At 33.5% G+C, this 23626-nt stretch overlaps 2 protein-coding genes across 2 annotated transcripts; one reads left to right on the forward strand and one right to left on the reverse strand.

The window, feature by feature from the left end:
• Nucleotides 1-7562: 7562 nt before the first annotated feature.
• Nucleotides 7563-10778, reverse strand: LOC106406278 (alpha-dioxygenase 2-like). Its single transcript, XM_013846902.3, has 9 exons — nt 10580-10778; nt 10198-10458; nt 9640-9789; nt 9378-9508; nt 9088-9301; nt 8632-9005; nt 8328-8530; nt 8018-8261; nt 7563-7929 (listed from the first exon to the last, which is right to left on the reverse strand). Exons 1-9 carry the CDS (start codon nt 10670-10672, stop codon nt 7704-7706), a joined length of 1896 nt encoding a protein of 631 aa, XP_013702356.2. The 5' UTR covers nt 10673-10778; the 3' UTR covers nt 7563-7703.
• Nucleotides 10779-21388: 10610 nt separating this feature from the next.
• Nucleotides 21389-23606, forward strand: LOC106405110 (cyclin-dependent kinase D-1-like). The gene is made up of 6 exons (XM_048759961.1): nt 21389-21467; nt 21591-21924; nt 22150-22384; nt 22456-22691; nt 22759-23016; nt 23108-23606. Exons 1-6 carry the CDS (start codon nt 21389-21391, stop codon nt 23154-23156), a joined length of 1191 nt encoding a protein of 396 aa, XP_048615918.1. The 3' UTR covers nt 23157-23606.
• The last annotated feature ends 20 nt before the right edge of the window (nt 23607-23626 follow it).

Here is a 23626-nt window from a genome sequence, read left to right on the forward strand (position 1 = left end):
TTTTTTCTTTCTCATTTGAGTCATTCCTACACCTATATTTTTCATGGATTTTTTAAAGTACAAATTGTATGAAATAATAAGGATCCGTTAGACTATTTTGAAGGTATTTCAATGAGTTTTCAGCATTACAAAAAAAAAGTAAAATAAAAATAAAAATGAAAGAGAGAATGAAATGGGTTTCTAGAATTTTTTTTAAATGTTCGTTTTGGATCCTTTAGTATACTTTTTTATTTTGGTTAACTTTGGTGTGATCCCAAAGGCATTCTAGACCCAATGACTAATCACCAAGAGACTCATATAAATCTAGGTTTTCTTGCCACTTAAAGCGTCCATGAGTGGCCAAAGAGAATCGAACTCAGGGCGGAAGCTCCAGCTGGAATCCATTTACCACTAGGCCAAGACCACGTGGTTTTAGTATTCTTTTGAGCATAAAGGAATCTATAATATAATAGTACAGTTCCCTCTTTCCTGAGGCGACACGTCAGCATTTTGGTGGGTCCCACTTTTAAAAAGTGTGAAAAAAGTGTTAAGCTTGTGCCTCGAACCCGGGTTATTAAGATATAAACACCAACATTTATACCACTAAACTAAAGGATACTTTGTACATTGATGGCCGAAACTAATATATAATTATGAAGGTCGGAAACCTTTACTTCTTCGGTTTTCTCTGTGGGCCGGGCCTACAAGTGTATTATGAGTTTCATTTTTAGATGAGGTTCATCACATTATATGAAAAAAACAACAATTATAGTTTTTCCATATTGTAAATTGTCTTCGTTTAACATGAGTTAGAGTTCTTTTCATCATTGTTTTAGACAAGTCTAAGTTACAGAGTTGCGTTGTGTGTCTGTTCGTAATCTATTTTTTCACCGGTGAGCTCTTCATCTCCCCATCTTAAATCGCTTGATCTTAGTTCATGATTTGTAGCTTTTATGTAAACCTATATATATGATTCTCATCTTTGATGAATCCAATTTGCATCTCCACAAAACTCATTGATTCCTCTTAGCTTTAACGATCTTCTATAAAATGTCTTTCTGCCTCTCCAGTTCCTCAAACCGGCGTTCCCGACATCCGTCACTCAACCTTCGAGTCTTTCCGTGTTGGTCGTAGTAGTCAGAGCATAGTCTCTCACCTCCTCGCTTATGAGATTCCCTGAACTTCAAGAAAGACAGTGAGTTTATGGGAATCACAGTTCTCTTCCTTGATGAAAAGGTAAGTTAATCTTCGATTAATCACACTTATTTAATATAATTGTTTTTAATTGATTTCCTGATTCTTTGTTAAATAATATTATTTGCAGATTCCGTGATTCAAGGGTTTATTCCCTCCAGACGTGCTAATCATTACATGCCATCTCTGAAAGCCGGTTCCATTGTGAAAGTCGATTGTTTTGAGGTTGCTAGGTGCTCAAGTATGTACAAGATAATTGATCATCCATTCCTCATTCGTTTCATCTCACCAACTGTTATTGATGAAGTCATCACGGGGGCTCCTGAGATCCATCTCCAATCATAATTAGACTGTTTGACAATTTTCAATTGATTGCGAACACAATCCTAGAACTCCCTGGTATATTATCATATTGCATATGGGTTTATAATATGTTTCGTTATCATAACTGATATTTAAACTCGCATATGTGGTTGGGCAAATCCGTTCTGTCCAATGCTCTGACCTTAGCAAAGAAACAACTCGAGTCGTTATCCGTCTCCTCATTGATCCGTAAGAAACAATCAACACACAATTCCCTTTATTTATTATCTATATTGTGCTAACATCAATAATTAAAAATATTTCCTACCCAAATTTTGTGGTCGTCTATTTATCTCTCTTACTTATCAAACTAATTTTACCCAAACCTTTATTTTACAGCTTAAAAGAAACCACAACAACCCAAACAATCAAAACACCAAAAACTAGAATTCCAAAAAATATGAATCATTAATGATCACCTCTCTTTTTTGTCTAATCTTAGAAACAAACTTCAAAACAAATATACCAAATCAATTACCTCAACGACACATACATCGAGTCAGCTAAACATATACAAACTACACGGCCAGCTATTTAACAATTTACAAACTTACTTTCGCAACGACACATACATCGAGTCAGCTAAACAAATACAAACTACACGGCCAGCTATTTAACAATTTACAAACTTACTTTCGCAACGAAGAAGACGAAGACGACAACCAAGATCAGTGAAATTACCTAAACAAAAAAGCAGAGTAAGTTATGAACTCTGATAAATACAACTAACAATGATTTTTGTTTACATATTACCCATCAAATAAAAGATAAACAAACACAGTCACAACAAGAGATACAAGAGACAATCCCGACAGACACAAAGGCGGCAACAACAGCTCCACATGCTCACTCCTCTTGTCTTATAAAAATAGTTTACATGTCCAATATCAACAGGCCAATGCTATTGTCTTTTTATGAGAAATACATAAATTCATTTAAAACTCATTAAAACCCAAATACTCAGAACTGTCACTCATTTTATAGTTATTTATACAAGTCCTTATATATTTGTTTTAAAGGTCCGGTAAAAGCAACAAGTTTACAAATAAAATAAAAACATATAACAAACATAATAAAAATAATAAAAATTATTACTTAATACACACAACATACACGACTAAACTGGAGAAAAAATATCCAGAAATAAAAGGTACTCTCAACAACTTTAATATAATTTATGTACTCTCAACAATACAAAAAATAAATTAAAAAAACAAACAAACAATAAGTTTCAGTGACACAACAAACAACAACACGAACTATATCAATCACATTACTAACACTGTTTAGTCATGCATACATAGTTCAGCATCACAACTCTAACCTTATAACAATAAAAAAACTTGAAAAATAACTCAAAACGCAAAATTCACAACTACAATAACTCTAGCAAAAATATTGAGATGAAACAAAAACTATGTCTACAACGCGGAGTGGATGCCTCTAGTAACCATTAATGTCACAGTAGCCCTTTAAAAAAAAAAAAACAATAATGTAACAGCAAAATTAACGCATATAACTTTCCATACTGAGAATGACTAGAAATTGGCTTTATTGTTTAATAAGCTGTCAATTCCGAGGAAAAAAAACAAAATGAAAAGAGAATTTAACTCTGAATATTCGCATGAAAAGATAACTACGTTATTATGCACGTGAGAAAATATACTAAAAGTCTATAATGCACTGTCTTTCAGGATATTATTGAATTCGATTAATTATTGAGTTAAGTATTCGTTGGTTTTATTTTATAAGAGCATCCAACTTAAAACTTCATTTTTTCATTCAAAATCGAGTAAAAGTAAAAATGAAATAAAATTACTCTAATCTTACTCCATTTTCCACTCTATACTAGAGTGATGAACAAATAAAAAATAGATTACTCTATTTATGGAATGATATATGAAATTGGATTAGAACATTCATTACTCTATATTCATTTTTACTCCATTTAAAAAAAAAAATGGAATGGAATGGAAATGCCTAACAACGCTGCCGTTTGTAAAAGTCCTAACAACTATTAATTGATTTATTAGCATACCGCTCGGTCAAAATCTTTTCCAGAAACCAAGCATTATAAATAGTCTTTTCTATCGTGAATTAAATTCAAGTTGCAGTAGTTACAACCTCGATCTCTTTACCACTAGGTAAATTCGACTTTGGTTGTGCACAGCATAGTTGCTTTTCATAAATAATTTTCTTGCTCCATACTCACTTATTTTTCTTGTTGTACGGAATTAACTTTAATAGTATACTTTAAAGTTTTATTTAAAGTTTAAAACATAAACTACATAAAACTCTGTGCATGAGATATGGCCACGTCGTCCATTACTTATGTAGTGCTGACAAGTAAATGTATAGTGAACACATAAAATTTGATTAGTCTATCTAATGGTTACAAGTTACAACAAAAGTAGAGATCTCTGCCGCTATGTATCTATTGATCATGTCAAAATATGGACGACCACACGTTTGCATGTGTGGTATAAGCAACTAGTCAATCATTGTATCCAACGTGAGCTGTGAGCCAATAGTCGACCACACATTTACTTCACATTTTCTTATTTCTCATTAATTTATTATTATATTAACTATGTATTGGTAATTCCGGATTTCTATACAGAATATTTCTAAACTATCTCGGCTCAGCTCATTCTGTCCACACGATTGACGATTGTGAGGTTTCAGAAAACCAACATTTAAGTCTATGTATGGAGAGTTTGCATTGTTTTGTTTCCACTATATAGTCATCTGCTGAAAACTTTAAGATTGTAACTTTTATAACATGTACTTTGCCAAAAGTTTAACAAGGATTATGACATATCTTGGTCTAAGTTTAGCGACATAAATAATTGAAGGGTTTTAACTAGAATAGATACGATAAAAACACTAGTTTGTAATACCGTTTCATCTCATCCTCAAATGTAACAACACCTAACACTATAAGTTATCTCCCTTTTAAATTATTTTACAGTTTACAGTTTACATTTATTACCTTTATAGAAATTTGTATTTCAATAGAAAAAAAGGGGGAAATAATTGTATAGTTTAAATGCTGAAGGGTAGTTGGCCAACAATTAAATTTTGGGCGGCTTCAGTTTTGTTCAAAAACTTTAAAATGTATTTTGATTGACAAAAGATTCGTTTTGCTCAAATAATTTGCCCACTCCTTATATCACACGTCACCACTGAACTCCCTGATTACAAATTCATTGTTTATTTATTATACAGAAACGCAAGCCAACAACTAAAAGCTTTTAGTGTGAATATTCGAGTATGTTTGCTTACGTATAGGCCTGGGCAAAATAACCGGAATCGAAGAACCGAACCGGAACCGAACCGAAATACCCGAAATCGGAACCAGACCAATACCCTCAAATATCCGAACGGTTCCTATATTTTTATATCCGAAAAAACCGAACCGAACCGGAACCGAATCGAGAACCGAACGGATACCCGAATATATAAAATTATTAATTATATATACATATAACATCATTAAATGTATATTTTTAATTTAAAATTCTATTAAAAGTATCTGAAAATAGTTGAGGATAACTAAATTCTTATAAAGTATTCAAACTACCCAAAAGTATCTGAAACTATCCGGATAGTTTTATCCGAAATATCCAAAGTAATCCAAAATATCCAAAATTTTTATGTAAATCATCCTAATTATTTGATATGTTACCCTAAATAACCGATATTTTATCCAAATTATCCGAACTATCCGAACCCGAACCGGATCCAAATGAGAACCGAACTTTTTCCGGATATTTTCCGGTTCCTACATTTACTATCCGAACCGAACCGAACCTGAAACTATCCGAACCGAACCGAACCGAAAATATGTCAAGTACTAAATGGATCCCCTAGCCCCTATCCAAACTACCCGAAACCCGAAATACCCTAACCGAACCGAATCGATATCCGAAATGCCCAGGTCTACTTACGTACGTGAGATATGAACAGAGAGTATTAATGAGAAAAGCTACTGAAAGGGAAACACTACACGTTAATGTTTAGCTTAAGCGATACGTTTACGAGTAATAAACCTTGCTTGTGATTGGTCAGATTTAAAAAAAGAAGAAGGTAAAACCGTAAAAGAACATTCTTTTGGGAACGGGTTTGACTAATTTTGACTGCAGTGAATAGTAGTGGTATAGTGGTGACTTAAGCCACGTCATAATTATCCAATGCCGAAAAAGCAATCTTTTTTGTTTGCATAAATAAAGAGATTAAAAAAAGTTGGTGCATTCTAATTGGTGATAGCCACACATTTTTTTTGGGTGCTGGGACCACTTCCCCACCTATCATTTCGCTTCTCTTCGTCTCTCTCTCTAAACTTTTCTTCCCCCTTGTTGAGAAAGTAGAAAATGTTAAATATCATTGACAATTTATAAACTGTTTATAGGGTGGTGCCATGGTGGATTAGGAATTTACGATGTCATACTTTTTTTGTCATCTGATGTTTATAGATTAGCTTAAACCATCAATCTACAATTACAGCGATCAGTGTGACATACGTGATGTCATACTATATATCTACGTTTTTCAAAAAAGATGTTATAAAATGCTTGAATTATGTAGACAAAATGGTAATATTTATAAGTTTGTTAACGGTGTTTGTAGACTTACTCATTAATAAGAAGTTTTAAGCAGGGGTACATGGAAATATAAGGAGCATTTGTCAATCAAGAGCATGATCAATACATTGTGATGCTACTAGTAGGCGTAAAAAAAGTAAGAAATAAACCCATGCTATGCCTGATAAGCGTAAATGATAAACAAAACTATTAGGGATATTATATCCCACATTGGAAATTATAAAAAACATTAAACAATATATAAAGGGTTATGATCAATATCCCTATTAATAACAGCATCTAATACATAGTGCTGGTGTTATACTAATATCAGAGATCCTATACATGATAAAATTAACAACAGTATAACCACTTAATATAAATCTTGAAAAATATTTCAATCCAATTGGATTTGTAAGCCAAGCAGTCAACTTTTAGACTAATGGGTCTGGGCATCTCATGATTCTCATACATGATTTTTCTAACAATCATGTGATATACATAAAACTCGGATCACCATTGCCCTTAAATTCATCTCATACGCAGCGTTTGCTTTCTGTTTTATTTCATTTGTATAATCACCTTCTTTAACTCAAGTTTAAGCAAAATACAAATACGCATATAAATGAGGCAACTCATTTTCTCGTAAATACGATTCTTCCAATTCATAAACTAGTCTTTTATCACTATACAGTTAAACCTCTATAAATTAATAATGTTGGGACTACACCAAAACTATAACTTTTTATTAATTTATAGAGATATTAATTTATCAATATATTAATTGAACCAAAAACTCAATTTGAGACTATAAAATTATATTATTTTATAGAAATTTTTAGTGTATATTAATTAATAGAGTATTAATTTAAAGAGGTTATACTGTACTTAGCCATGTTCAAACATAGTTATACAGCAAAAACTCTATAAATTAATAATATTGGGACTATAGTATTTTATTGATTTATAGAGTTATTAATTTAGAAAATTTTATTTTTGTTAGATTTTACCGTATGCACATTTAGGAAATTGACTCTTCTATTATTTTATTATATTATTTGGGATATATGAAATATGTTTCATAAAATTTAAATGTTATTTTAGATATAATTGTACTAAATGTTATCAAAAATATATTAAAGTGTTAGAAACATAGATGAATTTTATTGTGAATATAAAATAAACAATACATTTTATTTATTTATATAAACTATGTATATATATAAATTATTAATTTATCTTATTATTTTATCGATTTGAGTCATATTTTGAATTGACCCAACTCGGAACCGAAGAACATTATTAATTTACCGTGTTTATTAGTTTATCGAGTATTAATTTATAGAGCTTGTATTGTATATGTGTTGTAGTTTTTGAAGGTGGTAACAAAAAAGAATTATATTGAAGTTCTAGAACGAGAAATTGGAGAAATTGATTTGGTGATGATTAAAACTCTTCTACTCATATGATTTTTATTCATATATACAATGTCACACAACTACAAATTCGCCCAGCACAAAAGGTATACCAAAGAACCAACCACATGACACTTTTATACACACGTCTCACGCAGCATCTAACAGCTTATGGCGCGGACCGTAGGTACAAAGGAAGCCATTTGGTTGGGTCAGGATCTGAGCTCCAGACAGAGAAGGCGCTCGTACATCTCATCCACTGGTTCGTTAAACTCGGGAAGTGTCGGTCTATTACATCCTTTAAAGTCTCTGTTGTATTAACCCATTGCAACCCTTCTTTAGTATACGTCTTCTCATTAAAATCCGTCGTAAAAAAACGATCTGCCTCCAACCTCCTAATTATCATTTACCAAAAGCGAAGTGAGTCTAGTTACTTGTTATGCACGAAAATTTTGATAAAAGTAGTACTATAATTCTAAAAACCTGGAGGCTACGAGTAGGAAGATGAAGAAAGCTGTTTCACTAATGGCGAATCCTTTGATCTTCTTCTCTGCATGCAAGCCCACGTTTAAGTCAAGCTTTTCTATATCGTCTCCGTACACTTCCCTTAAAGCCTCGATAGCTTCTTTGTCATCTGTCAGATCCTCCCATTTGCTTATCGGACTCATCAGCAGATTCTTTCTGAACTCGTTGTATCGAGGAACTCCTCTCTCTCGATCTCTATAAACTGAGGAAAAAATAAATCAATCGGTCAGAGAAGGAGAAGAAGAAGTTAGAATTTGGTTTAACTTACTCTCCAAGGCAGCCATATCTATTAGGTCAGGTCTATCTTCTCCATCGATGTCTTGAGCAACAAGGCTCCTCATCCAATTAGGGTAATTCCACAATGTCAATGCACCACAAGATTGGTGTCCCATTGAAACTAGTAACTGCTCAAACCCGATTTTCGAACCCTTTTTCCCGCCTTCTTTCCCGATCAGTTCAGTCATCAGTACCCTGTTGAAAACATTCTTTCTAGGTTAACAAAATGTCAAAAACTGCACTTGGACCTGACCTAAACAGTGTATCAAAACATTCTATGTGTGATTGTGTCTTACTCTCGTTCTATTTTAGGGTTTGCTTTGTCTACTTTCTCAGGACTCATATCTCGGAGGATAAGTGTGTCTGGTAGAAGACAATGCATCCTATAGACACTAACGAACTCTTCGGTCAGAGAATAAGGAACTCCATGATCTTTTGGTTTCTTCAAACCAACTAATCCGCTAAGTATTGGACCAAACCTTGCACCAATCGTGTCCTTCACTTTCTTCCCTAAGAATCCATACCAATTGATCCTCATTCCAGCAGTAAGTGTGTCTGTCTTCAAGAGTTCTATTGTCCAATCGATTGTGTGAACCTTAGCGATAACCGCTGATGTCACTAATCTCGCAGTCCGGTAGAGTTTCTCATCATCAAAATCTGGATACCGTTCCTGAAAAGAGAGAGTTGAAACTTAGTGTGATTCTGTATAAAGAGTGGTTCCTCGCGGCACAAGAAGATAAAACCTAACTTACTTTGAGCATTTCACAGACAGAGTTGTGTTCTTTGACAAAGAGGGCTTGCAGCAGAGAGAAACCTGACCAGCTGTTTCTTATGTCACCGGAGATCGGAACACCCCTTTCATCTCGCTCTAATAAACCATCCCCGGAGATTCTTAGCTTCCCGTCCTTGAAAACTCTTACTCTTCTCATTCCAGCCTCATCATTTCCATATATTACACTCCCGTCCCTATTTCCAAAAGTTTTTCGTATAATTGAACTCATTTAAACAACAATTAAGCACGGATTTGAAAGCAAATACGTACCACCATGGGGTTCTAGTGTTGACAGAACCAGATTTGTGATGATCACCAGATAGTTCTTTCTTGGTTCTGAAGAACTTAAATGACTTCAACGGACATCCACTTGCTACTTCTTCTGGAGCCTTAAGCTCAATCTAATTGAGGTTTTCAAATGGTAATTAATATATTTAATTTAAGTTTTAGGAAAAAAAAACTAAAGTTGAGGGGGAGGGGGAGAAAAGTAATGTTGAATAATCAAGGGATTAGGTTCAAGAGAATAAAAAACCTGGTGGGTGTCTTCTAAATGATCAACCCAATCATGGATCATGAACTGAATCCACGAACAAGCTATCACGTTGAATTGGTCCCCGTTGTCTATAAATCTTTTTCTAGCTAGCAACTTTGTAGCCACCACACTTGGATGTGGATCCAAAATCTGTAATAGTCAACCATCATAAATTACATAAAACAAATTAGTAATGATTAACAAAAAATAATGTAATAATTCATTAAAAAAAAACAAGAAGAAATAGTTTCGTATATGAATTGCTAATCATGCAGAAAAAAAACACTTTCGTAACAAACAAAAACTTTATCCCATAAAAAGATACATAAAGTTAAAGCAAAGAAGATCATAAATCATGACTCCAACCACTAGTGAGTAGAGATAATAAAGTGAAATGCCTCACAAAGTTTGGTTCTACTGTTTCATTTAGCTATTATCCATTCGATCGACATGTATATTTACAATCTGATCAAAACAAAACTACAAATACTCAACTACTGTTTCATTGCATGTTATGCAAATGTAATTGTAAATATAAATGAGGAGAAAAAAACTTACGCCATACTGAGAAGTACATGGAGGCATATTCCGGCCAATAAAGGTGCCTTGGCTACCGACAGAGTCATCGGAGGGATGGTTACACTTGCCATCAGCCGTGCGATAAGAGAATTCATCGGTGTCATAACGCTGACCGTTGGTTCCACCAACATGTATCAGATTGTAACGTTGGTGTAGATGTCTTCGTATCCCCAAGTAAGCCACTCCCAGTAACACTGGAAACCTGTGCCATAATCCTAGCTTGTCCACTAAGTCCACAATCTATATATATAATTAAAAGAACATCAAATTAATTATACAAATATAAATATTGATTTAATAGTTTTCCTAGAAGATGAAAATGATTGCTCTTGTAACTAGACAGAGAGATCGATGTACTTACATAGAACAAAAAGGAATCAAGGTAAGACATCTTGGAAACAATATGCTGAAGCTCAGGATGAAGAAACCAGGAAGAAGATGGATAGAAACCCATTTTCTGTTTTTTTTTGGCCTTTCAAAATATTTTTATGTTTGTTTTTATGCTTTAGATAATAGTCACACAATTGTAATGCTTGGTATTCACACGATTGCTCACAATGTATTTATATAGACCCACACGCATATTCACATTTACATATATGTATATATGTAAATTGACGAGTTTTTATATTGTTTTTTTTTTCGTTAAAGATTTTTTGATAATTTTCATTTTATTAAATAAGTCAAACGACTTGTCGTCGAGCATTGTCTTGACTAGGGAATGAATGTTAAATATCAGAATAATTTATACAAAAGCAGAATAGTATCTACAAATAAATGATTTATGCTAATATAACAGTGTAAAATCATGATCAATTATTGATATGCATTCCCTATTTGATCAACCTTTCGTATCTTTCATTATTAGAATGGTTTCTACATATAGAAAAAGAGAATATTACTTGCTAATAAGTTAGGAATAAATTATTCATATCGGTTATAGGCTTATAGCACAGTGTGGCCATGGTCATGTCAATTCATGCATGCATTATTGTTTAACCACAAAAATACATGGATTTGTATATTTCATTCTTTGTCTAACCGTCCTTATTTGGCATTACTATAATTGTTGTGCAAAAAGCGAATAGGATCAATAATTTAATTCGCACTGATATCAATAGTGTTGTGGCATATATTCATAGCCAGTTCATACACTATTGATACTAGATATCATCCGGCCATGGGATTTTAAAGATTTTGAGAGAATTAATTTATATAAAAGTTCTAAATATTGATTTGAAATATAGTTTTCCATATAAGATTTGATATGCATTTTTTTTTCTTACCACAACAGCATTGATGTACTTATAAGGAATTTGATATATATATTAACTAAATTTATGAAAATGTAATTTGAAAAAACACGTATGTATATATTATATATATGTACATTTACTATGTTGAACAATGCAATTAAAATTTTAATGTTTTCTCATTTTTTCAATAGCTAATATCAAGTTTCAGTATCTGTATTATAATTAACCTTTCTATCACTTATGTAAAGCTCTCCTAGTTTGACTTATCTTCTAAATCTCATATATATATATATATATATATTTAAATGTGTTTCTAAGTAGATAAATACTGTAAATACTAAGATTAGGCAATAGTTAAGTATTAGTCTACTGTATGCATACTGTAAAAAGCATATTAAAACATTCATTTTTTTAACAACATTCATAGTAGAAAAGATCGACGATAAAATCAAAGTTTTGGATATCAACTGTTTTTTTTCTTCTCGTTTTCTTAATTTATTGAAAAAAATGTTTGCATTGCAGTGTTTCTCAAAATTCGAGAAATGAATTTAAGTCGGTCGCGTAACCACCACCTGTGTCATTAATAAATACTCGAATTTTTAGTCACACGTACCATTTTACTATAAAACATTTGTTTGGTTTATTACAGACGAAAACAAGGTGTTATTTAACATTTTACCCAAAAAAAAAAAAAAAAAAAGGTGTTATCTGATTTTATTTTCTTTAGTATTAGTTCAATCCTTACAAATATCTTAAACTTTAGGGATAACAAAGCCCAACTTCTAAATAAATGGAAAAGACTCTCTCAGCTCTGTTCTCTCGTTCATATCTGACACAGAGGAGAGAGAAAGCTATGGGTTTGGTTCGCCGGATTTTCTCCGGTAAAGTTGTTTCCCGGTCATCGGGCTCTGTCTCTGGGAAGAAGAAGCTTCTCCAGTTCTTCTTCGCCGGCTTTTGTTTTTCCGAGAGATGGTTGTTTTTTCGCTTTCTCCAGCCTATTCCGATTATGTCCAATCAAGACCTTCTGTACTTCTTTGGCTCAATTGACTCTTGAATCTCGCAGTTGTGATTCGATTGATGTTGATTTGATACCCTTGGTCCCAAGTGGTGAAGGAGGATATGTTGGATGCGGTTCTTCGATTAGCGGTGGTTTCGATGGTTCTATAGGAGATCTCGAGTTAGTCTCGATGTAGTTCTCCGTTGAAGAGTCCAGGCGAAACAGATGGGTGAGATGGTCTCAGTTTCCGGCGTGCTCCGTCGAAACTATAGGTGGTTTCGTCTTCGCCGGCGATGTTTTCTCGGTGCCGGTCGCGGTGGTGTGACCAGGTGACGCGTGTTCTCGAAAGGGGTGGGTTTCAACACGTGGGCTTCCAAACGCGTTTTCTGGACGCGTGGAGGGTTTGGCGCCGTTTCGTTAACGGGTTGGGCTTCGCCCATTGTTTTTCCTTTTTTAGGTTGACCCTTTTCGTTTGGGCTTTTGTTTTGTTGTTGGGTCCCGTTTGGGCTTAGTCCCTTAATAAATTACTAGATGGAAAAAAAAAAAAAAAAACTTTAGGGATCAGATGAATCCTGGTTTTGAAATTTCTACTCTGATATTGAAACCTAGATATTTTTGTAGATGGGTTTCCCAATTACAGAAGTTTTTGTTGTTGTGTTGATGTTTACCATTTTAAAATAAATTATTATGCATTTGATATGTACTATTCCTTCCGTTTCATATTAAGTGTTATTTATATAAATTTTTTTGTTAGTGTCGTTTTCGATTTTCAATGTAAAATTTATTAATTTTATTTAATCATTTTCTATTGGCTAAAATATAGTTAGGTATATAGGTAATTGTGTTTTTATATAGAAAATACGTAAAATTAATTGTTTCTTTAATGGAGTATAAGTTTGATTTCCATTTTTTCCACATCTATTTTCCTGCTGAAAATATACATTTATGATGTGTATCTGAATCAGTGGTACTGAACGAAATAAAAGCGTAACATACTACAATGATCCAAATAAGTGACAACTACTTGTTGACAAAAAAAAAGTGACAACTACTTGCTACCACGTGGTTCTTCGAGCCATCTAGGTCGAGAAGCTTGCCACGTATGAATATGGGTAAAGCACCGTCCAATCTTTTTTTTTTTTCCATCTAATAGTTTTTATTAAAAGACAATGCCCAATAAGACAGTCCACTTATATTACCAAAAAAACCCGAACACAAAAGAATAAAAACTAAATGGGTTTTAAGCCCAACCCACGACACCGATCGCAGCTAAACCAAACCGGTCCACCAATCGCCACGCGTCCAGCAAAGAGTATGGACGCTCACATGTCACCCGATCAAAATGATCCAAACACCAAGACATCACCGAAGAAGATGAAACAACCACAAGTTTCGCCGGAACAAACCGGAGTCTAAGACCTCCTCACCCATCTTTCCGCTTGGACTATTTCCAATGGAGAGTGTCATCGAAACTATCCCGAGATCTCATCCAGAGCCACCGGAAACCAGCACCCGATCTACGAAGTCACCATAGATTAAAACGCCTGCAATCAATCCTCCATCGCCGACATACCAACATCCAGCACAATTTCAGATCGAGAGGCCGAATAACGATTGAGACACAGATTCATAGATCGACAAAGAACAAAACCCAAGACCAAAGCCGGCGATAGCGATGCTGAGTAAGCCACCGCCTCCCGGAATCATAAGCCGGCGACGCAAAGCATAGAAAGCCTCCACCCCCGGAGTCATAAGCCAGCGACGACAGAACTATATTAGCCTCCATCTCCCGGATCCAAAGAATCGATCACATAAACACCAAAAAAGGGGAGAAACACAAATGAGCATTCTCCCACCCAAAAGATATCAAAACATGAAGAGGGAAAGAAAGAAAGAAACCGGACCGACAGTGGCTATGGGAGCCAATTCCGCCGGCCGGAAACACTGTACACGGTAGAGAAGTTCTAGAGAGAGGGTAGAGTTCCTAAAGCACCGTCCAATCTATAAGAGCTTTTTCAGCAATTAACCATCGACCAACCTCTTTCAAAGTTATGCAAATAGATACAAGGAATAAAAATTTAAAGCAACAACAAATTTGAAATGTTATCGAACCTTCCAAAACAGTTTACTTCGAGGGGTTGGAAATTTAGCTATATGTACTTTTTTTGTTAAAACACAATTCGTCGAGCTTTTATTTTTACTATCAATTACGAAACAAAAGAAAGATATCGAACGCTAGCGGAGAAGTGATTATTTAGTGGTTACCGGTTAGTATCTTATTCGTAAAACATATGTAGTTATTTCATTTGTGATTTGCCAAAAATCGGGATTTGAGATGCAAGTAGACTATGTTTTTTGGTGTTATAGAAAATGGTTTTGTCCATGTATGATATATGGATACTTAAATGCCACTATAACACTTGATTAAGCCAGCACTTGATTCTTGATACCAAGTTGAAATGATATCAAGACACGACGACAAGTGTACTGATGTGTGATAGTGGTGTGTCGTTTCTCGTAAGGGTTGACTTAGAGGAGGAGTAAATGGAGTGAGAAAGAACGGGTTCATGAACTAATAAATGCGTAGATAAGCACTAAATAACGATTTGACAGTTATCCGTTTTGCGATTGAATCTTTGGGTTATATAATTCATCCGTATCCGTTCAAAATAATACATGTTTTACCCTTTTCACATAAATTAATAAAACATATTAAATTTCAATACTAAATACATATTTTTTTTAATTATTTATTTCCTATAATTTTAAATCAGTAAAAATTCAAAAAATATAATTAATTTTCTTGAAATTTACAATTAATCATTATTAGTTGACAAAAAATGTATTGGAAATTGAAAAAAATGTATCATTTTGAAACAAAAGTTTTTTTTATAATATTTTTATTAGGGGTGGGCATCGGGTACCCGTTCGGTTCGGATCGGATATTTCGGATTTTCGGATATTTCAGTATAAAGATATAGAACCCGTTCAGGTATTTCTGTACTTCGGATCGGGTTCAGGTATTTTTACTTCGGGTTCGGTTATTTCAGATCGGGTTCGGATATTTAAATTTTGAAAAAAAAATTAAAATTTTTCATTTCTCAAATTTCTTATATTTAAAAATATAAATTTCACTTAACTATTTTTTTTTATTTTTAATAGATTGAATGGTTAATAGATTTGGACATAACATTTTGAAACTAAAAAAACATTAATTTGGTTATTGTTTTTAAATTTTGGAAGTAACTTTTTGTTAATTCTTGAAATAAAAATTTTGACATGCATTTTAAGTGAGTAGCAAATCATTTTCTCCGTAATTCTATGTATATCATATGAATTTAAACTATGTGTAGTATTAATATAAATATTTTATATAAAATGAAAGATCTAAACTAGAAATATATAGTTAATTATACATATGTTTGGTTATCTTCGGATATCAATTCGAGTTTGGATATTATCCTTTCGGGTTCGGATATCCAATCTCTCCTAATTCAATATCCGTTCAGATATTTTGCTACTTCGGTTCGGATTTCGGTTCGGATTTTTCGGATCGAGTTCGGGTGCGGTTTCGGATATCGAGTAAAATGTCCACCTCTAATTTTTCTTTTTGAAACGGAGAGAGTATAAAAGAAGTAGCTTTGATATAAATATATATGCTACTCCGAATATTTGGCTGCTTTCAATTTTAAATACGTGGTTAAATCTAAATACTGAATATTTTCTAATTCTAGGACTTTGTCTGTTTAGCACCGCAATCAGACTTTGTAGATGATCGTGATATGACACCAGCACTAACTACTTTTCATAAAGGTTTTGAACGGTAACTTCACTTTTCTTTTTCAGTAAATTAGCTACTTAACAAGTTAACAAATACGTTGACGATGAGTAATTTTCACCCCATAGATGATAGATCCTTGGTGATAACTGATAAGTAAGGTATGCGGGAAAAGGAAAAGGTATGCCCAGGCCCCAAAACAAGGATTAATTAACTTAACTTTCAGAAAAAAATATTAGAAACATCATATAATGATTCTCTTGGAAGAGTCGTTTTCACTAATGCAAGGGCATGTACCATTATGATCTTTGAAGGAGACTAAAAAGTTCTTAACAATATCGTTAACGTAATCAACAAATAACTTTAGTGTTCACAGTTAGATTCGATTGATTAAGATTGGAAAAGCAGACACATTAATAGTGGGCCTTTATGTGGGCCTTTCGAACGGGTATTTAAACTTGCGTCAATGGATATTTCGGTATATTAGGATCATATCTCGAAAGAAACCATACCTTGCAACATCAAAACTTACCTTATAAAACCTTGAAAAATAAGATATACAAGAGAAAATAACTTTGTTTTGAACAACAACACGAGAAAATAACAAATTACTTAAATCACCAGTATACTATCTCTTTAACAACGTATATAATCCGTTTATTATTACTTTTTAGTATGAATGTATGATAAAACTTGCAATTTTCAAATTTCAGTATTCACTATTTTGTTGTCATCAACTATACTACTACAGATTTAGCTTTTTGTTGGTTCTCAAAATCTTGGAATTTATGTGCATTTTACATTTTATGTTTGAAGTATATTCATTCGAGTCTAAGATTTTCGGTATGGCTAAAGCTTTTAGAAGATCCATGGTATATTAATCAATACGGGAATGTTCGCGCGTAATATTGTTTTATTATTGCTAAGAGCATGATTTTTTGGATAATGTAATTTTGTCGTTGTTTTTATTTGTTAAGAGTATTACTTGGTATTTTTAGTGTGTTTTGTAGTAGTAGGTGATATATTAATATATTTTATGTTTGTTTTTTGAATAATTTGTTTTTGTTTGTATAGTACTTGTTAGTAGTGAAGTGAGCCTCTAACGTAAAAGAATATTGAATTTCAATAACTTTGTATCTACGCATTTGTTGATTATAAGATTAACGATTTCAGCGTCAAAATTGTATTTTATTTTATTTTATTTTTTTGAAAATTATAACTATGTTTTATGCCCTCTCCCCATATTTTGACCTTGAGCTGTCACGGTCTATGTATTTCGTTACCTTTCTGGTGTGCGATTGTTCTCACCATCACCGGAAAAAGATTCACCTCTTTCTCTTATTCTTCTTTGCCTTCTTCACATGTGAGATTATATGGTATTTGTTGTAGATCAGGTTTATGAGTTTTCAGTTGTTCGGTTGATTCTCACGGCATTGTAGGTTGTTCCAATCAATATTGACAGGTCCTCTTCTTCCTTAGATTTCAGCTGATGTTTGGAACTGCGTCTCTTTGGTTGGGCCAGAGTTTAGTCGTCTTTGATGTTGTATTCATCGTTGTTGGCTTACCGTCAATAGTGTCTCTGTTCGTCTTGGTTTTCAAGATCTATTTTTCGGTGTTCTGATCTATATGTTCTCTTTTATATCTCGAGGACGGCTCCATAGTTTGCTGATTTCGTTTCGTCTCTCTTTCTCTCTCTATTCTCGCATCTCTTTGCAACTTTCATTGCATCTCTGGTGGCTCTCCCTTTCACCATGTTTGCCACTTCAGGTTTCGTTCGTGTATGCTATGTGGGCTTGGAAGGTTATTTATGGTCTCAAGTTTAGTCTCTGATTTCTGAGTGGTTGTCTTTCATTCTCTCTCTCTCAAGTTGTTTCTTTTCTTTCTATATTTCTTTTGGTATAGGTGTGCGGAGTTAGTCTCTTGGAGCTTTGGTCACTTCTATCCAGAGCTTCGTGGTTTGCACTTGCATGGCCATCTTGTATGTTCTTGTTTAGTTTGTGAGGTGTTTCTTACCTTTTAGCTACTGGTTGTGATTTCAGTGCTTTAGTCATATATCATCCTGCTTTTTGGTGGCTTTGGCCTTTCGATTATTATTCTTTCTCTGTCCCGCTTTCTTGGTTATTTGCGTTGATGCTCTAGTTTCTTATTCTTAGTTTGATTATTTTATGATATTAATAGTGAAATAAATATATAATTTGTAAATGAAATAATAAAAATTAGTAAATAATAAAATGGTGAAAGTTTATGCTATTTTGAATTGTTAATAAATTAAATATTTAAAATATATTTATATTCTTTTATTTATTTCTTGAATTTTAGGGACCAATAAATATGAGAAAGATTAGATAGTACATAATTAGAAATTGATGGAGCAAATTGCAATAATTTAAATGAAGAATTTTAAAAAAAACCATGAAGACACATGTCAATAAACCTTCTTTTCGCATGTCATAAGAAGGGAAAAAGCCAACTTTATATATATAGATAGTTAGCCTGTCGACATATAATGTAAATTTATGTCTTCAAAAAGTAACCATTTTACATTTATACTTACAGCTAAGAATTAACTTATATTCCTCAAATTTTAATTATTAAAACTACAAGATAGTGAAATAATTTTCCTCAACAGAAATTGCTTTTCTTCTTTTCTATTTATTTAGCTTGTCAACAGTTCTTTCTCATACTAGTCTACTTGTTTTTCCAAAAGATCTTTTTGTTACATGTTGATTTATTTTACGATTCTCAAATCTTACATTGTTAATGGTTATACGAAACAATCTGAGAAATGAATATTTTGAGATAAATTAAGGAGTACTTATGATACCAGATATCTAATCAGATCATTATATTTGTTTAATACGGGAAGAGGTTTGTTCTCGCAATAGTTAGGTGCTAAGATGGATGATTTAATCATAAAGAAAGGCATTGCATTTGTTAACAAAGAACCAAATTTTTAGAAAGTTATAAGTACACATGGACGATCTTCGCACATATACATAAACCCTAGCTACTTAGGGGCAGACGTGTAATTTAAAACCACAAGACTTAAACAATCACCACAGAAAGACAATCGGAAAATTAACTAGAGGACCATCCTCTAGACGAATGCTTATGAACACAGAAAAGCCTGGAAAACAAACAATTCAATCATTCATGTAGATAATTAAATTTAAATGGAGAGAATGAAGATGTAGAGCTCCCTTCAATCCAAAGAAGAGTAAAAGCAATTAAAGGGCAAGTTAAAGCTCCTAAGATATGCAAGCCATATAACCAAATCCTTTTTCTCTCTATAAGGATTAGGGCTTATGGGATCCATAGCTTAGCAGCTTTTCTTTACCCTACTAAACTCTCGTTTGAACTTAAAGGAGCTCTACTTTCAACTTTCAATCTTCTTTTTTGTTCTCAAGAAAATTATTTTGAAGGCCAAAGATCTATCCAAATAAAGATGCTTGCAAATCAAAAATCCACCTATGTTGTGGATCTGACATGAGTAACAACCATGGAGACTAAAAAAGCACGAACTAATAAACTAGCATAAAAGTTTTCTGTCATCAGAACATAATCTATATAGTCTACGTTAGAGATAATAGAAAGAGGCATAGAAATTAAGACCACAACGTAAAGCGGAAGAGTAGAAAATTAAAGATTGACAACCTAATCAATAAAACCAACTGAATAAAATGAAACAAACTTCGGTAATAAAGAAAAAGCTTTGAAGAAGCCATCTGAAGAACCCTAGTTAACCAGATCTAGAGAGAAGGAGAGAACGAAATAAGAACCATCAAGTTTTTGGGAGAAGTGAAATGATAGAGAGTTGTAGATATAGTAGGTTTAGATATTCGTTACTGAAGGGGAAAGAATGATAATTATAGTAGTAAATAAAATGAAAATAGGAGAAAATAAACAGGTGGGTGCATCTGTAAAGGCATGGGAATGGTCTGACATTGTTTAGTGTTAGATTCCCTACGCGTCACATGCGTCCTTCTTGGCTTTTGTGTTCTCACCAAACATTATTTTGTAATACTAATTATTTTTTTCAACTACTAGCCCACTGTCCACTACATTTTAAGGTCTAACTTTGAAAATGTAGGTGGCCTACCAAATTGTTTATATTATACAAATGTATTTTCGATGTCTAGAAGAAATAATTAACCGTAATAGTGCCAAACTAAATCACGAAATAGTTTGATGTGCGGTCAGGATTAAGTTAGATGATGTGGGCACGAAAATATGGAATTTGTATTCTTTTTTCTCTTTTTTTTGTCGTCGACGATGGAATTTGTATTCTCTGAAAGATAATCTATGGTTAAATTTATTACAACTAACTTGTCGTATTTACCCCCACAACAAGTCTGGTCTCTTTCACAATTCAGACCGATGAAATAAAGTTGAATTTTTATTTGTCAACAAGTCTTTCGAATATTGATATAAAGAGAAATGATTTACAAACAAATACGTAACCTCGCATAATCCGGAATTTTTTATAATTATATGTTTTTCTGGTTCATGAGAACACTCGCATGTTTTTTTTCTTCTTTCTTTGGTAAACAAAACACTCACATGTTCAGCACATAAAAGTATGTTTTTATATAATATAACCTACTATATAAACGAATATTATTGAAATCACAGTATTCTACTAATTTATAGAGTTGTTAATTTATAAAAATAATTAGATAAAAAACTGAATTAATGATTAGCTTTAAATTAATTTATAGATTAATTTATTTGTTTAGGCTGTACTCTAGTTTATAAGAAAATAAGCATAATGATTTGATAGTGCAAACATTGTCTTATATGTATTGTCTATCATCAGCCTATTAGTAATGGGCCTAAAATAGAGTAATTTTTGGGGCTTATTGTAAGAATTGGCCCATAAATGATCAAATCTCAAATGGAAAAGTAACGGCGTCGTAGTGTCGACTCTTCCAGCGTTTTATCTCCTGAGCGTCACCTTTCCTTTTTCATATATTTTAGAATATTTTGTTCCCTCAAATGTCGATTTCCTCTCCAAATCCTCCCAACGGCTACTTTTGTTTTGTTTTTTAATATCAAGAGCCGGAGCCTCCAACATTACACACAAACCTTCACAATTTCAAGAACAACAGATTAAATATCCGATCATTGTTTTTGTAAAATATGGTGGATCAATACAGTGAGAAGGATCAGCCAAAGAAAGTTGCTGACAGGTACCTGAAGCAAGAAGTTCTTGGCCAAGGTACTTATGGAGTCGTCTTCAAAGCTACTGATACTAAGGTGACTCCTCACTCAATATTCTTTAAGCGATCCCATGAAACTAAGGTTCATATTCTCTTAAATGTTCTGAATCTTGGGTGACAAGAAACTGACTTTGTTTTTCTTGGCCCAAACTTGCAGAACGGACAAACTGTAGCGATCAAGAAGATAAGACTTGGTAAAGAGAAAGAAGGTGTGAACATAACAGCTCTAAGAGAAATCAAATTACTCAAAGAGCTTAAACATCCTCATATTATCGAGTTGGTTGATGCCTTTCCTCACAAGGAGAACTTGCACCTTGTGTTTGAGTTCATGGAGACTGACCTCGAAGCAGTCATCCGAGATCCTAATCTCTTTCTCTCCCCTGCTGACGTCAAATCGTACCTCCAAATGACATTGAAAGGTCTTGAGTATTGCCATGACAAATGTGTTTTGCACAGGTACTACCAACTACTTCCGCCGATTCTGAGATTTTTGAGGTTGTAAACGATTTAGTAAAGATTTTAATAATTTTTTTAAACAAATCTAGAGGTAATATATCTATGTATTTTTTTTCAAAAGTTTTGGGAACCGTAGACCAATGTTATGCTCATAATCGGTCCTCCTACAAAAGTTTTATGCTTGTTTTTACACTGATTGGATTATCTTCTGCGTGTGTGTTTCAGAGATATGAAGCCGAACAACTTGTTGATAGGACCCAGTGGACAACTAAAACTCGCAGACTTTGGGTTAGCACGTATATTTGGTAGTCCAGGTCGTAAGTTTACTCACCAGGTCTTTACTAGATGGTATAGAGCACCTGAGCTTCTGTTTGGTTCCAAACACTATGGTTCTGCTGTTGATGTTTGGGCTGTTGGCTGTATATTCGCCGAGCTTCTGTTACGCAGACCTTTTCTTCAGGTGAGTTTGTGTTCATAAACCAGTTTGTATGTTTAGTCTTTTTTTCGTGTAGCTTACTTATACCATTGCAGGGGAAAAGTGATATTGATCAGTTAAGTAAAATCTTTGCTGCCTTTGGGACTCCTAAAGAAGATCAGTGGCCAGATATGTTGTCTCTTCCTGATTATGTAGAGTATCAGTATGTCCCTGGGGCGTCTCTACGTTCTTTATTCCCAATGGTTAGTGAGGATGGTCTTGATTTGTTGTCAAAGATGTTCACCTATGACCCCAAATCTAGAATAACGATTCAGCAAGCTTTACAACACAGGTGCGTAACGCTTTTTCTATGGAGAATGTATTAGAAACTGGTTATTCTGACATTTGTTTCTTTATAGGTACTTCACATCTGCACCTTCTCCTACCGACCCATTAAAGCTACCAAGAGCGGTTCACAAGAAGGAAGTTAAATCATCTGAGAGTAAACTCAAAACTATTACGGTGTTGTCACCAGCACATAAGCTTAGAAGAGTGATGCCTGACCGAGGAAAGAGTACGGATGTCATGAAACAAGCTAGCCATGATGGACAAGCACCTATGTCTTTAGATTTCACCATACTAGCTGAGCGGCCACCAAACCGACTAACCATCACCAGGTAATTACAAAAGAAATAGGTTTAATCTTTTTGCAGTTGGTTTTAAGGATCAAGGTTTCTGATGAGTTCTTGATTTTTTTTGGTTTTGCAGTGCGGATAGATCTAATCTGAAGAGGAAACTCGATCTTGAGTTCATGTAGGATATAACGGAACAGGCGGCTTTCTTCATGTCATATTACTACTAGTGATGATGAACATGGCGAATCATTCTTTTGGTTTACTATAAACACACAAAGCAGAGAAACATTAATTGACAGATGATGATGATTAACTAATCATCATGTACACCCATCATTAATAATAAACTATATGCTTTTAGCCTCCGTTTAGATGTGACTTAAAAAGAGAGTTCCCACACTTCATTTAGTACGGAGCTCTTAGCGGAATATAAGAACCCGACTCTTAATTTTTAACTGAAAATGCTAAGAATCGGCTCTTAAATAAGAGATTTAAGAGCCGATTCTTAACTTTTTCAGTTAAAAGTTAAGAATCGGGTTCTTATATTCTGCTAAGAACCATGTACTAAGAACCAGTTGCTCATAATATATATATATATATTTTTTTTTTGTGACCGCTCATAATATAATTGAACCTGCAAATATACAAAGAT

Source organism: Brassica napus, chromosome C6 (genome assembly GCF_020379485.1).
Source record: "Brassica napus cultivar Da-Ae chromosome C6, Da-Ae, whole genome shotgun sequence".
Classification (NCBI taxonomy): Eukaryota; Viridiplantae; Streptophyta; class Magnoliopsida; order Brassicales; family Brassicaceae; genus Brassica; species Brassica napus.